Source organism: Haliaeetus leucocephalus, unplaced genomic scaffold (genome assembly GCF_000737465.1).
Source record: "Haliaeetus leucocephalus isolate CR32 unplaced genomic scaffold, Haliaeetus_leucocephalus-4.0 Scaffold819, whole genome shotgun sequence".
Classification (NCBI taxonomy): domain Eukaryota; kingdom Metazoa; phylum Chordata; class Aves; order Accipitriformes; family Accipitridae; genus Haliaeetus; species Haliaeetus leucocephalus.
Genome location: NW_010973255.1, coordinates 2,073,570 through 2,093,789, shown reverse-complemented (window position 1 = coordinate 2,093,789; position 20,220 = coordinate 2,073,570). Strand labels below are relative to the sequence as shown.

The following is a 20,220-nucleotide window of genomic DNA, read 5'->3' as shown; positions in this document are numbered from 1 at the left end:
CATATCTCTACTTTTGAGCTAAAAGTAGGAGTATTTTCAGGGTTGGAGGATTCTTCTGGATTATGGCAAGAAACTAATTATCAGATTGCTCATTTAGTCTCAGTGTTCCTCTTGGAAAAAAAAAATTACAAAACGGGCAGTCCTCATGAATCCAGCTGTTGAAGGTTGAAATTTTTAGTAGAATTCTTAAGGTTTTTCCTGGGGATAAAGTGCAAGTCCTGTAAGTTCTGGACTAGCAGATGTTTCTGAGTAGATTGCTAACAATTATCATTTGATATATTTTATTTCCTCTGAATGGTTTGGATTACTGTGTGAAACCTATTTATTTTGCATTTGTCAGTGTCTTTATTAGTAAGTAGTTCCTATAGGTCAATAGTGGATAGAGCTGTGAACTACACTTAAACTAAGTAATCCTGCTACTTGAGGAATGTTGATGTGAGTCTGCGTTATTTCTCTGTGCTCTATGTGTGCGTCAGAAAAATAGTTTAAATTGATGTTAATACAGTGCTTTCTCAGTATTTAATAACTGGGTTTGATGTCCTAGGAAGATTATAGTATCTTTATAATTTGATTTCTTGCAATCTAGAAGTCTTTGCTGTAGAAAACAAACTGGAACGTTCATGTCTGGTGTATAATTTCTTTTTACAGCAGGGTTTTGTTTTGTTTTTTTTTTTCTTTCTCTAACACTATTCCTAACTCTGTATGTTAAAATATTTTGGCATACTGGATTTTCTCTTTTTTAGGAACACCTGTGACTCCAGTTACTCCAGCCAATGTGGTACAGAGTTTACCTGATCCTTGGGTATCCCAGATTGCTAATACAGATACCCTTGCTGCTGTTGCGCAGATTTTACAGAGTCCTCAAGGCCAACAGGTAAGTATTTTGTAGACGGTTACACTGTTTGATACTTTGTGTCTTTGAGGTACCCTTAAGAAATACTGCTTTCATGAGTATCTCTTAGTTTTGTGTCCAGTACCCATGTTAACTATCCCATGAGGTTGTTCATCACAAGTAAGTTCCAGGTAAACTAAAACTTCCTGTTACCTTTTGTAACCAACCCTGCTTGTTCCTTAAGAGCACTGCAAAATGTGACTTCAGATAAGATGGTGTGTAATAGATAGTTTTCTATATAGTATTTCACATGACTAAATCAAGAGCAGCATTAAGATTTCGTGGATATAGGTATAAAATAGAATGCCAGTTTAAGCATATTTCTCTGCTGGATGCCCCAAGAAGCTAAACATTGTACAGAATTGTATAATGGAAAAGTACTCATTCTGGAAGTGCATTGTGTGTTAATTCTTTTCTTTATCTTTTCATCAACTAAATATAGTTTTTATTTTGCAGCATTCAAAAATGAGGTCCTAGAAGTGACTGTGTTCCTCAATTTCTAAATGCTCAACTCCAAAAAAACTGGGTTGATGTGCAGCAAACATTGAACTGCTTGTCCTTTTAACCTGCAACCACATAAGTTGAGCACGCACAGTCAGCTTTCTGTAAAAATGTAGATCATTGTTTTTTCAGTTTATGCTAGAACTCTGGCACCAGCATAACTTTGGCATTATGATTTTTATTTGGACTGAGAAATAGGATGCTTTACCTGCTGGGGTACTAGACAAAAACCCCATGCATATGAATGAGAAACAGTCACCAGTGAGCTGTTACAAAGCACTGATGCTGATAACAACAACAACTTTACTTAGTGAGATTGTTTTACAGTGTTCAACTAAGCAGAGTTGTCTGTAGTTGTTCATAAGTCAAGCGAATGGAGTATTATCATCTGATGACACCAAAAAAATAGTGATGGGAGGAAAGATAGTGTAATAGCTATTAAGGAAGGAAGGTGAAGTGAGAATGGGAAAATATAGAAAGTCAGTAAGGTAATTTTAAAGATTATTACCTAGAGAGTATTCTTTAAAAAAAAAGGGGGGGGTGGGGAGAGGACAAAGCAAAAGAAAAAGATTGTGAAGATGAGAAGGGAATTAGACTAGATCCCAAAGAAATGACATTTGGATATTTAGCTCAAGATGGTAAAATGAGGAAGAGAATGGATTTGGGGAGAGGGAAAAGATGGTCTTAAGCAGAAGTGTGGAGCCAGACTGGGAACGCAATACGTACATGCAGATCTCTAGGATTGGTAGATGAACTTCAACATTTGCTTCCATCCTGTCTATCTCTATTCTTCCTGTTCTCCATGCCCCCCACCCCAAGCACCAAAAGTCCTTGATTTCATATTGTGTTTTATGGGTGAGAATGCATGCAGGTAAATTGAGAGTCTAGACATAGGAGAGGGCAGAGTAAGAAAGGTGTGACCAACAGGAATGTGAAAACAGCTAGAACGGTGACCACCCAGGATTTTCCCACTCTAGGGCTTCCATCTCTGCTTCTTCAGTTTGATTCCTTCCTGCTCTGAGCAACGCACGAGGTAGAGCAGCCATATTTGCTCATCTTTTGTGTATTGGCCAAGAAGGGAGGGGGAGGCTCTTCAGCTTTGCCTGTTGCAGTAATCAGTGAAAGCTCTTGGTGAGGTGGAACAATAACTGAAGCATTTTCAGAGGCTCTGCTGTATAAGGAGTCTGTATAACTGTTTTTAAAGAATAGGAAGAGTTGTTTCACATTATCAGAAGGTAACTGTAAAACAATCTTGAAAAAGAATACATTTTTAATGCATTGTGGAAAAGAAGATCAACCTAATCAGCTTATGTAGGGTTTCTAGTGTGCCCTAGTAAGAAGGAAGTGATTGAACCCTGTAAGAGTTCAGTGGTGAACCCCATGAGGAGGTGGAATATGAATGTAAAGATAATCAGGGACTTAGGTCAGCATAGTTTGGACTACCTTGATTTGCTCAATCTTTTTTCCAGAAATACCCAAAGGTAACGCTCCAGGGGTTTACCTCATGGATGGTCAAAGGACTGCTCTCTCTAATTCCATGGTACTTCAGGAGGGCTTCTTTCCATAGGGATAGTATTTTTTCCTTTTGTGTTAAGGTAAATCTGTACCATTTTATGGGAGCATCTCTATTCAAACAGATGAATAGGTCTGCAAATGAAAAAGCCTTTTATTTCCTCATTGGGACAGCTCCTTTAAAAACATTACATACAAATGGGAAGTTGGAGTAAGGAAAACAAGTTATACCAGGCAATTGGATTGTACACTTGTTCTAAAATAACTCTGGAAGATACTCTATTTTTCTTTATTTTCCTCCTCTAGATGTGAAGAAAGAGACTCTTAGGGTATCCTGATAGACTCTGATTAAATGTCTCGGGTCCATTCACTACTCTTTTGAAAGTTCCTTCTCTGATGATACTTAGTACTCATTCCACTGTAATCCTAGACCTCTCCTGGGTTGCGGAGTGGAGTTGTTTAAACAAACCACCCCAACCACCACACCACCCCCAAAACTTTTAAAATCATATTTGAAACACCCAACACTATTTTTAAATAATATTTTTTAACATCTGTCTTTTGGCATTACCCATACTTCATTTTTATTGTAACATACTTTGTTGTTACTGTACGTCTGTTGCCCCAGAGCTGCTGCTTCTGGTTCAACATTGCATCTAGGCAATTTTTATCCTAAGATAGAGCTATACAGAGCCCAGAGTCTGTGCCATTGCAGGAAGTCAAGTTATATTCCCAATTCCTGGTTAATTTGTTTTTTATGTTTTGTTAACATAGCAAGGGAATTGCATTCTATCAGCGCAAACCTGAGTTTCAGCATGAGATTTTCCTTGTGACTAATCCAGAGACACTAGTGCAATCTCTTCATGTAGACGTGTTGCATCAGCTTAGTGGAGCTTGCAACAGTGCAGTTATTGTCTCTCTGCAAATGTTGTTACAGCAGACAGATTTTCCTAATATAGGTGGGCCCTTAGGAAGCTGGAGTAGGCTAACAGATTTTTTTCAGGTCAGAAGGAATCAAACTGGAGAAACAGAAGAGGGGGAACCCTAGAAAGCAGGAAATCCTGAGTGGTGACTGGTCATCATGCAACCTGTCAGAGCAAGTTAGGAGGAAGAAGCATCTGCATGTCTTATCAGCCACAGAAAACAAATTAGCCAGTAAGTGGGAACAAAATTTGCCATAAATGAAAACAAATTAAGATGAAATAATAGCCATAGGTTAGATGATACTGCGTTCCTGAGGGATTTTTTTTTCCTAACTGGAAGGGGAAAAGACTAGTTTGGCTTTTTTTTTTTTCCAAAAAATTTTCTTGTTTAATGCATTTGTTGTGTTTTCTCTTTTAGCTTCAGCAGTTGATACAGACACTGCAGATACAGCAGCAGAAGCCTCAGCCTTCACTACTTCAAGCCCTGGATGCTGGTCTTGTTGTTCAGTTACAGGCCCTCACAGCACAGCTTACAGCTGCAGCTGCTGCTGCTAACACACTTAATCCACTGGAACAGAGTGTCTCTTTTAATAAGGTAGAAGTAGAATAATAGAAGTTTGAAGATATATTTATTGTTAAAATATATGTAAGTGAAAGAGTCTTCTTTTGGATTTTGCGGTTTGACTTCAGAGATTTTAAAAATACATTAATATATTATATAAAAGTGTTCTATCTTGAAAATAAAAAAATGTCTAGAGAAGGTAGTATAAATGAAAAAATTAGTTTTATATGAGTTTAGGGCTAAATGGCATTTCATAGAATACCTCATGTTGGAAGGGACCCATAAGGGTCATCGAGTATGAAGATGGATTTGATTTAGCAAGGTTAAGCCATTGTTATATGTTTTTCTTCACCCTTTGTAACACAGTGGTGAGAATTGAGCATGTCTTGTATTTCCCCTTCTTGTGTTTATGATCTGAGGTAGGAAATGATTTCTTACCAGTTAATGAAAGGGAAACATGCAGAAATTTATATATGCTGTTTTCCCAAAAGAGTAAAACGTGATTGAACTTGTAGTTTTCTTACATTGTAAGTGCCAAGAAAATTTCTAATCTTAGCCACAAAGTGACAGTAAGTGAAGAAATAAGTTTATGACTGTACTTAAAACTAGTCATGTGACACCTTTTAAAGGATGTCAAAATGTAAAAAAGAAACCCTGTAGGTAAAGAAACTTAGTGTGTGTTGCAACATACGAGCCTATCTTAAAAAAAATAAAATACAGAATGCAGGAGTTTTGAGAAGACTAATATAGTTGAATGCCAGGTAGCAATAACCATGCTGACAATTAGTAGTAGTAGTATAAGATCAGTAGAATAAAAAAAGGAAGAACTTCTACTCAGAGATTAAACAAATAAATCTTGTTCCATTATCTTTGGAAGAAGCAGCTTGTGGGTAATACCTGTAGGATTGTCCTGGAGTGAATAAATAATAAGGAAGTCAGAGAAGCGAAAAACTTTTTTTTTTTTTTTTTTTTTTCCCCCCCCAAACCCAAAAAATTTCTCTTTCAGGCAATTAGCTGCTCAGAACTTGACAAGTGCTGAGTTTGAAGTTTGACATCAATTTATCTTATATTTCTAGAATTTGCTCAGCTAAACTCAAATCTCTGAAATAAGAGAGTTGTCATTACTAATGAAGTAATGCAGCTGTAAAAATACGTCAGGAAAAAAATGGCCTGTACTCATGCTGTATCACAGCTGTAACCATCAACTTTAGTAGGGTATAATCACAGGGAATGAATGCATTAGTTAATAGGGACTGCCTTAACATTTAGATACAAAAAGTAATTAGGGGTATGAAGTATTGTGGTTTTATTTCACAGACTTCAATTCCAGCATTTATATGGATAGGTGTACTCATAGATGTGGCTGTCCTGAATGTTGGACTACTTAACTGGAGCAAATTGAAGGAAGTGGCATTCTGATGAGATGTTTATATGCCTTGAGTGAGTTCAGCCTGATGCTCTTTAGTTAGTTTATGCCAGTAATAGTATGCCGGATTCGTCTTGTCATGAAAGTTGTCAGCAGAGTGAATGTACGTGATTGTGATTTCTGGAACTTTGAAGGTAAGTGTTGTGGAAGGAATTCTTGGGGCAGTGTGATAATTTACAAGCTTTCAGTAGATTGTGTTGATTTGTTCTTGTAAGCTATGGAAGAGTTGCTATTATAGTATGTGATCGTACCTCAGTTCTGCATTATACAAGTAGTGTTAGATTATAATACATCTCAAATTCCTTGTTCAGTGTTCTGTAGCATCTGTGAATGAACTGATAATGTATATCTTGTTAGTCCATTGAGGCTTTTACTTGAAGGCTGTTTAGGCTGCTTTGCAGAAATAGCATGTTGGTTTAGAATTTCCTCATTTTATTATTTTTTTAATAAAACATTGGTGCTACCATTCCTATTTTCTCCTTTTTTTGAAGTTTGAGGATTTCTGAATGTAGGTATTATATAAGAGTATATATTAATATATATATATATATATATATATTAGTGAGCAATCTTATTTTTGCAATGATAAGTTTTGGGGACAATAATTTTCCTTGCTTTTTTTAATGGTTTCTCAGCACCAATATCACCTGCAACCCGAATCCTGCTTCTTAATAGCTGAAGACTATGAGTTGTAATGATATAGTTCTATTTATTAGACTCTTTGCTTCCATTTTATTCTATAAGTAATTGTATAATTTTTTTACTAGACACGGCAGCCTTAAACAGAGTTAAAAAGGCAATGTTTACTTTTATAGGAAGCATCTGCATCAGTGTTTTAGTTTGAATCAGGAGCATGCTTTTGATTGTTTATGTGTACCAAAAATTGTTTTGCATTGCAGAGCAATCTTGAGTGCATAAAGTAGATTTATTTGGATTAAGCTAAAGCAAAAGATACACTGCAACTCCTAATGAGCACTCAGTCAACAGGGCCAGACTGGAACTACTTCAGAGTAACTAGTAACAAAGCCCGAATAGCATGCCCAAATAAAATAATAAATCTGGTTTGTAGTTTTAAGAGGAAAATTTCTGGGTATGCTTTGCCTCCTGGCAACAAATCTAGATCTTTGTTAGTGATCCTCCAGGATGCTCTGAAGTTCTGGAGTTTTTGTATGCATTTCAGAGACCTTGCAGTAGTTTTATATTTAACACAAAATGCCTCAATTGCAGGTGACAATAGTGTTAAAGATACAAGTATCAAAAACCAAGGTGTCAGAACAGTACAATGAGCAGGAACACTAGATTAACAGCCTTTGTTTGAGTACCAGACATACAGTTGCTTGATTTCTGAGGTTCTAGTCTTTATAAGAAAACAAGTTGTTAACAAGTCTACTTAGAACAACAGAGCATGGGCCAGCAGATTGCCCTGGCAGCAGAGGGCCAACAACATAGTGGGTGGTGTGAACAGGAGAATAGCCAGGTGATTGATGGAAATGATCGTACCATCTAGACATCCTATCTATTCTAGACTGCATCTAGAGTATCACATCTAGTTTTGCTGCCCCCACCCCCATACAGGGAGGACATTGACAAACTGGAGTGAGTTCAGTGGAGGACCACCAAAATGGTCAGAGCTGGAGCACTTGGCCTGTGAAGGACTGGAGCTGGTTCAGCCTGGGGCAGAGGCAGCTTTTGGGGGAGACCTAACAGCAGCCCCTCTGGCACCTATGGAAGGTCAGCAAGGTGAAGCCAGGCTCTTCACAGCATGGCATAGCAGCAGGATTATAGACAACAGACAGAAATCAAAATGAAGGGGTTCAGCCTGGGTATAAGGAAAACCTTTTTTTCCTATAAGGACAGTCAAGCACTGGAATAGGTTGCTTGGAAAGATTATGCAGTCTCAGATGTTGGAAACTAAGATGTTTCCAAGACTCAACTGGATAAAGCCATCAGTAACCTGATTTGAGCTCACAGCTAAGCTTGCTGTTAGCAGAAAGTTGGACAGACCTGCTGAAGTCCCTTTCAACTTGGACTGTCCTGTGATACTAAGATTTATGAAGAATGGGGCAGAAGAGATACTGTCATCTAGTAGAAATTGATGAAGTATTCTTACCTGAGGTCCAGTGACCAATCCTGAACATCTTAAAAAAGCTGCAGCAGCAAAATTAGAGAATCTAGGAATTCCTGAAAGCAGTAATAAGAAATATTGAGTAGTTTCTGTAGAAGATACTGAATAGACTTGTGATGGAGTTCAGAGAATGGAGGATGGAGCCATGATGTGGATACAGAAATACTTACATAGTTGAAGGCAGTGTCCAAAAGGCAAATGTTCTGAGTTGGCAGACATTAAAAAAAGACAGCTTTTATGATAAATAAACAGTAAGCATTGAGATCCAAAGAAAACTGTGAAGCTTAGTTCTTATTCCATGATATAATGATGGTGAATTGGATAACAAATATAAATAGTGCAGGAAAATATTTCTGATGAATACATAAGTATCCATCTTCTTTAAAAAAAAAAAAAATCCCTATTTTTAATAAATTTGGCAGTTCTTCCAATCCTTTGTTTTCAAGCTCTTGAAAAGAGTTCCACAGTATCTTGTGGTAATAAGTTGCACAAATTAATATGCATTACATGAAAAATTCCTTTCTTTCTCAACATCAAATGTGCATGTTTTGTAATCTTGCTACATGACCATATCCATGTGTTATGATAAAGAAAGATTTTTTTTTTGATCAACATTTCTTACACATTTATGTTCTATTCCTTTTATTTTCATTTTAAAGAGAATATCCTGATCCTTAAGAAGAACTTTGTTTCCTTTGGAATAAAAAGGTTTTTTCATGTCTTTAATCATTCCCATTGCCTTTTCTGAACATGTTCTCTTCTTAGGTAATTAAAGTAACAGATGTAGCATTCATGGAAAGTTCTATACTTTTATATGCCTGTGTGTGGTGGGTTAACCTAGGTATCCTAATATTTAATTTGTTTTAATTTCTATTGCTTTATTGTAGGGAGTATTGTGTTACAATTTATTTAAAACCCAAGATACTTCAGTTCAGATTTTTCCTTTTAATATCTACTATGTTATTTAAAACTAATTTAAACAAAAATCATGCTGCACATTTACCAGTCTTGGCTGGAAGTTCTTTGGTTTTCTCTTCCAGATGAGACTGGTTGTTTTTCTAAAATGCATTTTTTTTTTTTCTTTTTTTTAAGTGGAGCAACATTTTGCAAATGCTTTACTTGAAAATTTTCTAACAGCATGGAAAAAAAAAAGGTGGCAGCCATCTTGCTTTAAATGGATTAGATATATATGCTGAAGGTTACTCTGGATTTTAGCATCCCGTCTCACATAAGCTTGATGGTTTATGTTTCTGCTGTGTTTTCTCAGAGATGTATTCAGTCCTGCTTTCATATATATTGGATTATTTCATTGGGAAAATAGTTCTAAAAAATCTTGATTGATCAGTCTTAGTTAGCTTATGCTTTGTTCTTCTTGCTGGACTCCAGTAATTGAGAGTGAATAGAGCATCCTGAGAAAGAAAATGGACTACTGAATCATCATGGCTTGTTACTGGAGACATTTTTGCCTTGGTATTTCAAAATGACTGCCCTGTGTTCTCATCCTCTTGTTTTTTTTCTTCTGAAACCAGGGATTGAGAAGAAGTTACAGCAGTTTGTAGTACAGCATTAACTCTGCTTTTCAGAAAACTTCCAAAGTGTAAAGATGCATGGACATGGGTTTGATAGCACTGCTCTATCAATGCATAGTTACTGAAAAAAGACAATCTCAGTGACAGTAATGTTGTATTTCTTTATGCTTGTTCTTTAGTTTTGTCTTCAAGAAAGTAAAATGCTACTGAAATGCTTCCAGGCTGTTTAAAATTAATAAACAAAACAAACTTTTTTTTTTCCAGCAGGACTACAGTGTAGACATCTTTACAGATAAAACAGGAAGATTATCAAAGTTTTTCTTTCTCCCCATCAGATACCTTTCTTTTTATCCCTCTGGAGGCTTATTCCTCTTACACGATAACTGCTTGCTTTGATTTTTTGCAGACTGTGAGAAGTTGTTTTCAAGGAGCAGTATATTTGAAGGAATTCAGGTTATCTAAATGACACATGTGTCTGAAAATACAGTAATTCTTTGCAGAGTAATCAAGCTGTAGGTCTTCTCTTGATATGAGCAGAGCAGTTTGCTGATTGCCAAAGGATTGAATAATTGGCCTCTTCATAGTAATTTCTTCTAATTAAAGGTACCATTACATAAAATTAATCTTTACTTTAAGCCTTCCTCCAAACTAGTTGTTACTTACTATGGAAAAGAACGTGTGATTGTACTTGTAACAGCATCCAGAGCTCAAGGAAGCCATGGACAAAATTTTGTATTTGATCCATTCAGGAGTTTGGTAGCAATAGCAGTATGACATTGAATTTTCTATTCAGGTTATTTGCTAAACTTTTTTTTTTCTTTTTTTTTTTTTAGTTGAGAAATAAGAGCATTTTTCTTTTGAAAAGTAAATATACATAATGGGACTTATAAGGAGTACTCAGTAATGCTTATTTTGCTTTCTCCTAGAAGCTGATGGACAGGTTTGACTTTGGGGAAGAATCTGAACAAAATGAAGAGCCTAAAAAGGAAACTCCCACTTCCCAACTGTAAGATCAAGCTATGTTTCTTATGGAAAAATGCTAAAATTTGCCTGACACTAGTTGAACATTAGGATTAAATAGTAAGGAAAATACTGTTTCTTTCAGAGCATAAGTATACTGAAACAGTAGGAAGAGAAAAGGCAGTTTACTAAGTTAATGGAACGTATACATTTAAAAAATATTCAATATAAGTCTTTGTGCCAGAAGTTTTGTTGACTTCATCTTAAAGTCAGCACGTTCTTTGCTTTGTTATATTCATAGCGTTAATATGATAATGGTGATTAACAGAAGGTGGAACTAGCTACGTTGTCTTCATTATTTTGTATTTTTAGTTAAACTTAAAACTCAATTGTGAAGACCTGTTTACGAACTATTTAAATCAAGAGAAAACTGTTGTGTTTTTTTTATTTAAATGATTTCATTTTAGGCCTTTAGTACCAGAATCTGTGAACAACTCGCTTTTTCACCAACTAGCTGAACAGCTACAGCAACAAAATTTAGAACATCTCAGACAACAGCTTCTGGAGCAACAGCAGCCTCAAAAGGTAAGAACTCCATCTTGTGGCTGTTGTAATAATTATGTTCTCCACTGATAAAAAATTCATACTCTGGGACAAAAAAAAATTGTCTTGTTACTGACACTTCTCTTATAATGAAGGTCTTTGTCACTATCTGATCATCTAATAACAGAAGCTTGCAGAGTAAGTGAAATAAGCGGATGGAAGTGCTTAAGGCAGGAAAAAAAAACAACAACCAAATGTGTGGGGTGTACATTTTGTTTCTCTTAGGAAAGAGTACCCTTTAGCCGAGGTAGACTGACATGCTTTGATTGTTCAGCGCTCTGTATGGGAGGGGAAAAAGCTTTTTCCTTGCTGTCAGGAAGGAGGTGGTGAGCACTGAAGTGATTATGCTTCTGTCTGTGAAGGGAGAGCAGCATGCAAGCTGCTGCTGCAGAACCATCAAAGAACAGAATAGAGATTGAAGATAACTTTAATTTACCCTACAAAGCTTTAAGTCTTGACTAATAAATGTCTCATCTGTTGAAGAATCTGACCTAAAGAATAGAATCACATATTTCCTGAGAAATGATTAATTAAGAACTGATGCTCAAGATGACCCAAGATTTCTTCTTAACTATGTGAATTGGGTCCTCTCTACTCTACACTGAAGTAAATTGACTTATTTCTTCTGAGGTTAGTCTTTGGTATTTAGCTGTTCTTTTCCCCTCCTGATCCCGTTAGAAAAAAACCCAAAAGTTTATTCTGTCTTGATACTGACCAGATACAAAGTGGGCTTCCTGTGAAGTATTTGGATCTAGTTTCACAGTAAAATAGAAATCTTAGATTGAAAGAAAATCTAAAGGACCACAAACTTAACAAACAACTGTTGGGGATTTTAGTTTAACTTATGCAAAGGTGCATTCGCTCAGCTTTCAGTCAAAAACGTCTTCCGAGTTCTGAATTTGTGACTTTGAGTTTTTAATTGTTTAGAAAAATAATGATTTAATTTTTACTAGGTATTATTCTACTGCTTTATTTTACTAAGTTTTATTTTCATTTCTCATTTAAGTGCAGTAACTGAGAAAATTTGTACAACATAGCTACAGACTAAATAGTTTTTGATGTTGGTGGTGATGTAGCAATTTCTGGCTTTAAACACTAAAAAATGTTGTAAAGGAATATAACTTCAAAGAGTGCATCTGTTTTAGGAGCTTTTGATGCGACGTATCTAAAAGTAACTATCTAATTTGAAAATAAAAATGCTGAATGCCTACCTTATTGTAAAATAAGCAGAATTAGAGTTTAAATTAATTTCATCTATGAAATTAAGTTACAGTACATTCATGCGTGGAATGTTCATATGACTCACCCGTTACTATTTGATCTTCTATTCCAAGTCCAGAAGTTGTTTCCTTCAGGTCCGCTCAGCTTCTTGTCTAGTCAGTGCAGAGAGGAAGTGTTATTTTCACCTTGATAGCACCTAAAAGATACAGACTTCTGTTGGAACTACTCTGTAACGTCTGCAGCATGTTACAAGGAAGATTTTCTTTAATTCCATGTTTAAGCATCAGTGAGAAAGATTAAGGGAGGAGAAGGAAAGATAAAACACAAAATTATTAAGCATCTGATTAGGAGCAGAGGGAGAGGATAAAAGGCAGAAGTAGCAACAAGAAATGTAGGAATTGATATCAACAGATTATTGAAGAATAATTAAATAAAGGGAAAATGAGACAAAATGGATGATGTTAGGAAAATGCATTAATTGAATTATAGTAGAATTTTTTTATTCTTCTGCAAACTGTCATTATAAGATGTTTAAAAATATGAACACAAAACAAAAAAACCTTGGTATTACCTGTCATTCTGCTAACTTTCTACAATTCTCCTGGCAGATAGAATATCTAGCATTTGTTTAATTAAAGTGAAAATGTAATGAGAATCACTGAAATGTTTTACCTGCAATATTGGATTATAGGTTTAAAATTACTTTTCAAAATTGTCCTGATAGCATTTCTGAGTATTTTCATTGCATTTCCTGTATTTCTTGAATTTCTTTCATATCTTACAGATATTTATTCCAAATCTGTGCTTTCAATCCAGTGTACAGGCTATTATAGTTTCTTCTTTAGCAAATCAACAATACATTTAGTATTTTACATTTTTTAGTTTTGGTGGTTTTTCAGAACTGCTTGTCTTGTTAGGTCTCATAATTGACATGCTGACGTAAATGACACAACACCCTCCCTAATCTTGTAGTAATTACTTGTCTTAAATCATACACTGTAAGAAATTTTGGAGTTAATTGTAAATTTTTTAACTAGTTCAATTGGTATTGCAAATATTTCCATTATATTAATAACAGCATATAATTTATTAATGCATGTGCATGGATGACCAATGGGTATCTTTCAGTGTTACGGTACAGATGGCTGCCAGCACTGTTGTTTGTCCTGTGAGTTTTTGTTTTCAAGCCAGCTAAATGAAGCAACAAATACTGTACTTTGGTTTTTTGATTCAGCAAATAGTAATTTTTTTTGTAGTCAGGAATATTAATTATTTCCAAGTTTTGTATTTAAGGATGATACCAAAAAAAGGAATGGAATGGAATGGAATGACATCTAGTTAAGCTTTCACATTAATGGGAAGTGGGGAAAATAAGAGAAACTTGATAAATAGTTTTTCAGAAGTATTAGAACACTTGTTTTAGGTACTGTTACCTTTTGACACAGTAAGCATTTTGAATTATGAGGCTTTTTATGATACATTATTATTTGTTATTTAGGCAAGCCCTGAGGAGAATCAAGAAGGAAATTTTGGTTCAGAGCACTCTGCCTCACCATCACAAGGGAGTAGTCAGCAGCAATTTTTAGAAGTGGAAACAAATGTAGATGATTCAATGGATATTCAACAACAGGTAAAACGTATTTTAAATTTGATTACAGAAGTTGAAAGGAAAACACATAGGAAGATGATTTAAAAATGAGTAATATGGATATATGCTTTAATATAGTCATATACATTGTGACTATATTTATTAAATGTTATCGAACATCTGTTATGTCTGACCTCAGGACATGGATATAGATGAAGGACAGGATGTCGCTGAAGAAGAGATTTTTGAACAAGAAGAAAAGAAATCAGCTGTTCGTTCAAGATCAAGAACTCGTTCAAGATCTCGTTCAAGGTTTTGTAATTAACTTGTATTAAGTAAATGAAGGTTTTCTGAAACAAAGTTGCAATTTGTGATTATCACTCTCAATTCCATATTTTCCAAAATTGTCATGACCGGTTTTTGTCAATGAAAAAAAAGAGTGTTCATTTAATATTTGTGTGTTAGATGCAGACTTTCTGTGTGACAGTTCATTTTGCATATCTGTGCTCTACTTTAATTTTTTTTTAAGACCTGTTCAGGTAACAAAAATAACTAATGCTAGCAGTTGGTCAGGTTTTCTATGCCAGAAAAATAGATACTGTTATGGAACTCTTTGTATGTGTTTTGTTTTGTTTTAAGCTCAAGGTGTATGTTCTATTCCTTGCACTACTGGCATAAAGTTTATTTCCTGAAGCAGTTTGAGTGAATATAACAGAAGTGTCTGTATCATGTTTAAAGTTTGTAGTTAAAAGATAACTAAATCAGAATTTTGGGGTTTTTTAACTCAGCATACTGAAATTAAGTATTTTGTAGGTCACCAAGGAAACGGAGGTCTAGATCACGATCTGGTTCTCGTAAGCGTAAACACAGAAAACGTTCACGCTCGAGATCAAGAGAAAGGAAGAGAAAGTCGTCTCGGTCATATTCCAGTGAAAGAAGGGCTAGGGAAAGGGAAAAAGAACGTCAGAAAAAGGGATTGCCTCCTATACGTTCAAAAACACTAAGTGGTAAGTGGCAGCTGCTTATTGTTTTGATAATGGAGTATTAAAGGGAAAAAAGGCTTTGTTTTTCATTGAAAAAACAAGATATAGCCTGAGTACTGTTATAAAATACAATAACCATAATCTTTTTTATGTTTAATTTCCAACGTTTCTTACAACTTAGGTATATCTTTCATCTTAGAGGAAAACAAGTATCATACTGTTCTACTGATGATTTTACTCATACTGTTGCGCTAATGATTTTACTTCTGAACGGCGAGTAGCAAGGGCTGTCCCTAAGTTACAATCTGCTTTTTCTTTAATGCTGTCTTCTGTGGGGCATTTGAAGATGATCAGTGCTTGACCTGAAAATTGGTACACTGATAAGACATTTTAAGTGTGTGGTACACACTTTGGACGCTTTGCTGAATATCTTAAATAGAGGCCAGTTTTGTTAAACTTTTAGAGTGCTTTTTATCACAGGAATATAGAGCCAAAGCAAGTGGAAATGTGAAACAAGTAATTTTCTATCATAAGACAGACTATAATGGTTGTATCTTAAGAAGGTATCCAAATACCAATTGGATTTCAGCTTCTGCAGAGTGCCGCTGTGCACTACTGTCGTTTCTACAGAGAATTTACATACTAAAAAGGAGGAGGATAGCAGGGAGAAGGAGAACTTTCTCCACACAGTTGCTTAAATCAAAGGGAATGTATTTTGAGAGGAGCACTTGAAACAGTGAAATTGGGTGTAGTCATCTGCTACTGTGTCAGTATATCCCATTCCTGCTCTTAGCAGGACTCTGGATTCTTGGGATGCATAATTGTACTTAATTTATTTTTGTAATGAACTTGTGTTCCCAAATTTAACTTTGTTTAGATAGTTTATACACAGTTTCTGATGTAGTTTTGCATTTATTTTGTGTTTTAAAACTATATCATTTATCTGACAAGTTAAATAGTTCAAAGTTCATTTTTGCAAAGGAAAGAATGTTCTGTTCTCTTCACATTAATATTTTACATCATTCCAAGGTGGCTTTAAGCTCAGGACTGCGCTACAGTTTAGATGTATAATTTTTTCTTCTCTGGCTTTTCACGTGAAAAGAGGCAAATCAGTTTTATGGTGTAGATTTCTCACAGTAGTTCACAAAGCAGGGAGCTATAATCAGAATGGGTGGGAACTGAGTGGAAGGGGGATGTTAAGTAACCTGATGAACAGCAGCTGCAGTTTAGGTCCTGTGAAGTGACCCAGGTCATGGAAAGGAGATGTTAAGAAGGCCAGGTAAAGTGTGGAAACTTTGGTTGGGGGGTGTAAATAAATAAATAGGTAATTCACTTGACAAACATTTTACTTCATGAAATTTTTTTCAGTGACAGCCACTGTTATCACTTGCTGAGGTCTGAAGAATTGTTTCATAGAGCTTAACACCATGAGAATCAAAAGGGCCATCTACAAGCATGTGAGGAACAAGTTTTGTCCAAGAGAAATCTTAAGGCTAGTCATTCTCAGTACTGCTGAGTACTGCTGTAAATTGAAAATGTTAGTTGTCAGAGGAATGCACAAAACTGGTTTCCAGTTTGGTACACCGAGATTGGTACAGAAAGGGATGTGTGATGTATCAAGATCATGATGAAGAAAGGATGTTTCTTGTGTTCACGTTAGGGCAGGCCCAAGAGATCCAGGTTGTCTGGTTTGGTTCTGCCTTAGATCCTTTAAGATCCTGGGTGGATTATTCACGGTATTAAGTTATTTGAGGAAAATGACCCATATTGCCCTAATCTCTTGCTTAGATCACCTTGTGTTAAGTGGAAGTAACTGCTATGACTGTGTCAAGGCTTGCACACGTAGATTGGGTAATAATTGGGAGACAAAAGAATTGGAACCATGAACATATGGGAGAAGGAAGTTTTAGCTCACGTCAGTGAGGGTTTATATTTGGCGAGGGGGTTGGGGTAGGCATTTGGGAGACAGATTGCAGGGATCAGGGCTTGTGGTGGAATTGACAAGAGTCAGAAGTATCATGGACATCTTCAGCTCAATGGTGGGCCTCAGCCATGTTTGTCTTTCTGGGATGTTCCCCAAGGTAAAGTAAAAGTATAGTTTCCATTTCTTTCAGGTGAAAATGCAGTGCATAATAACTGCAGTTAAGTTCCTTCTGTAATATGCTTCTAGCCAGTTAGAACTTAGTCCTACTTCATTAAAACTGACTTTAAATCCTAAAGGCATGTTTTTTATGGAACATGGAATAGTAATGATTTTTTTTGTGCCACCCTGCCCCCATAATTTCTACTGCAGTTTACCTTTAGCTAATAATCTACAGAATTTTATTTTTTCATTTCTTTTAAAGCAACTCTTTTGTTTAAAAGAAAATTAAAAAAGAAGAGTGAACATTTGTAGTGAATATCTGGTTGGTTTCTTTTAACCCTTAACATTTTTGTTAATGTGCTTAATCTCTATATAGTAAGTAACAGATTTACTATTCTTGCTTTTTGGTCAGTGATTTCTGTCTAATTGTAAAGCCTTTTATATCCATGCTGTAGAGTATTTCATAAGCTAACGTTCTAGTATTTGGATTGACGTGAATGTGTCTCTTGACAGTTTGCAGTACTACTCTTTGGGTAGGTCAAGTAGACAAGAAGGCTACACAGCAAGATTTAACTAACTTGTTTGAAGAATTTGGACAAATAGAGTCGATTAATGTAAGTAAGCATGTTATCATGCATTTTCAGGGATTACAGACAAGTAACTTAAACATGCTTACGCCTCTGAATTCCTTTTAGCAGCTTAAGCTTGTATTTAGGAGACTGTTTTTTATCACTGTTTAAAAACTGTGGCTATGATATTTGCTTGTTGGTTTCCATGTACTGTCTTTTGAAGCAATAAAGACAGTACATTTCATGTTAAAATGGCTTTTCCAAAGCACTAACAATTTACACAGTTTTTTAAACCAGGGTCTTAACAAATAAGTTATGCCGTTTCTCTTTTTGTTATGTGGCATGAGGCAGGTATCATTTTTCCTTGGACTAATGAACACAAACATATCCACATTGTTCTTGGTTACGTTCCATACACAGCGTTCCTTAAGTGGAATCAATGTGGATAAAACATTGAGAAGAAAAGAAATTGTACTGTAAGCAAGTGTTTATTCTAAATATGACAATTAAAAAGATGCTTATAATTTGGAGATACTTCTGTCATTATTTGGAGTAATTAAGGTTTAGATATTTAGAGTCGTACTTCACTGTTGCCTATAATTCAGCTTCAAGAGAAGGTATTTTTCTCCTAAAGTAACATATATGCATGAGAGAAATTTGGGGTTTTTGTCTTTTGCTCCAGCAGTTTTAAAGTGCTTCTCATGCAATTTAATTCATTTCAGATAGTATTTTTACTATTTTTCCTATCCCGTTAATATATTCAAATATATAATTAATAAGGAGTAGGTTTTGTGGCAAAATAGGTTTTCTTTTAAAAAGCTTCACAAGTCAAAAAAACCCCATAGCCTGACACTTAAGCCTCATTTTGATTTGCATATTTTTATAAGAACTGCATTAAAATCTGTCATCTTACACATTTTTTTCGTTATGTTATTGTGTGTTCCTAACCAACATAAAAGCACACCTATATTTTTGACTAAAACTAAAATAAGCAGTTGTCATACATGATTTGCAAACTTTCAAAGATTACATGCCACATCATACTTCTCTTTCCTAAATAAAACATTAAAGCTAGTGGAAATCACACTTCAGGAATGAGGAGTCTACCCTTCAAAAGTGCAAGGTACTTTTAATCACAGAGTTTGCACCTTGGTGAAGGGTTGTTGCTCAGCTTGCAGTGTGTGGAGCTTTATAAGAGGTCGCAACCTCTGATTTTCTGCAGTTGTCATAGTATAGCTCCCAGTTCTTGCCTGCTCCATGTTGTTGAAATCTTTCATGTCATTTTTAGCATCTATTCTTCAGCTTGCTGCTGCTTCTTGAAAATGTTATAACTGAAGTACCCTGCCAATAACAGTCTTAAGTTTTGTTGATGCTCAAAATTGTTAATGTTGCTGATTAAGGTGATGATTGTTTACAGTGTAAGCCTTTCCTTTTTTAGTATGAGTATTCACTCAGTGTAGTTACGTAATCTGAAGTACTGGTTTTCCTACTTTTTAAGACCATTGCTTTTTTTCCATAGATGATTCCCCCAAGAGGTTGTGCTTATGTCTGTATGGTTCACAGACAAGATGCATATCGTGCTCTTCAGAAACTTAGTTCTGGGTCCTATAAAATAGGATCTAAAATTATTAAGGTAAGTTGATTTTAATCTAAGGATGCTGTCTATTTCAAATGCAGTACAGTTTTAATATGATGATTTGTCATTTAGCAGCTGTTCATTCAAACGTACAACATAGGGAAGGATAATGAAGCAGTAAGATGTAAATTGTTTTCTTTCCTCTCTCTCTAAAATGCAGCTTTTAACAGGCGATATGAAAGATAGTAAAATGAAATTACGACTTGATACCTAGGAAATACTTGGAGAACATTTTACATGCGTGCTAGTAGTAAGAGTACAAGGCTGTAAACAACCTAAGTCCAGTACCTGACCATATGGATCACTTAATATTAAATTTTACAGTAATCTTAGTATATGATTAAATGTTGTGGATTTTTCTACTTTCTTTGATGCTTTAGGATGAGTCCTTGAAATACTGTATTTTTAATTTCCCCATATATATGTTAGAATTAATGTAGAACAAATTTAAGCTTTTTGATGTAATTGATCTTCCACATATGTGTTGCAGAGCCCAGGTAAACTTCCTACAGGTTCATTTAAAATTAAAAACTTTTAAAAACTTTAATAAATAGACACTGAAGATTGATCTGCAGTGACAGAAACATGAAGGAAATTATCTGAAATATTCTGTTCACAGATTATATGATTTAACCAGATTATCTGGTTGGGTTTTATTTTTAGATTGCCTGGGCTTTGAACAAAGGTGTGAAAACAGAATACAAGCAATTCTGGGATGTGGATCTGGGAGTTTCATATATTCCTTGGGAGAAAGTAAAATTGGATGATTTGGAGGGCTTTGCTGAAGGTGGCATGATTGATCAGGAAACAGTAAATACAGGTACAGATGTTAACAGTGATTCTGATAGTTAGAAAACTTATTTATTGTGGTAATTGCAAATCCTCAAAGTTTATTGTTTTAGGTAATATGTAGTCTCTTTCAATTTACATATTTTACTAGCTACTTGTTTACAATATAAATGGCACTGTAATCATGAAATCTAGATTGTCTTTGTAGATGAGTAACTAGTTGATTGTCATGACAATGAGGAATTGGTGACAAAGGAGAGTTAATTTAAGCAAGTTAATAAAGTTAGCATTTTTTAAAAACAGTTATGAATTTACAGT

At 35.2% G+C, this 20,220-nt stretch overlaps 1 protein-coding gene across 2 annotated transcripts in view; it reads left to right on the top strand.

Moving 5' to 3' along the window:
- Positions 1-20,220, top strand: part of SCAF8 (SR-related CTD-associated factor 8) — a 100,751-nt gene that overhangs the window by 31,922 nt on the left and 48,609 nt on the right. The window contains exons 7-16 of one of the 2 annotated variants that reach the window (XM_010581870.1): positions 744-874; positions 4,247-4,423; positions 10,397-10,476; positions 10,898-11,015; positions 13,753-13,884; positions 14,042-14,154; positions 14,656-14,849; positions 17,422-17,522; positions 18,997-19,110; positions 19,777-19,933. In XM_010581870.1, coding sequence (XP_010580172.1) covers positions 744-874; positions 4,247-4,423; positions 10,397-10,476; positions 10,898-11,015; positions 13,753-13,884; positions 14,042-14,154; positions 14,656-14,849; positions 17,422-17,522; positions 18,997-19,110; positions 19,777-19,933 — 1,317 coding nt within the window. The remainder of the gene's footprint in view (positions 1-743; positions 875-4,246; positions 4,424-10,396; positions 10,477-10,897; positions 11,016-13,752; positions 13,885-14,041; positions 14,155-14,655; positions 14,850-17,421; positions 17,523-18,996; positions 19,111-19,776; positions 19,934-20,220) is intronic. The other variant, XM_010581871.1, reaches the window with a different exon arrangement.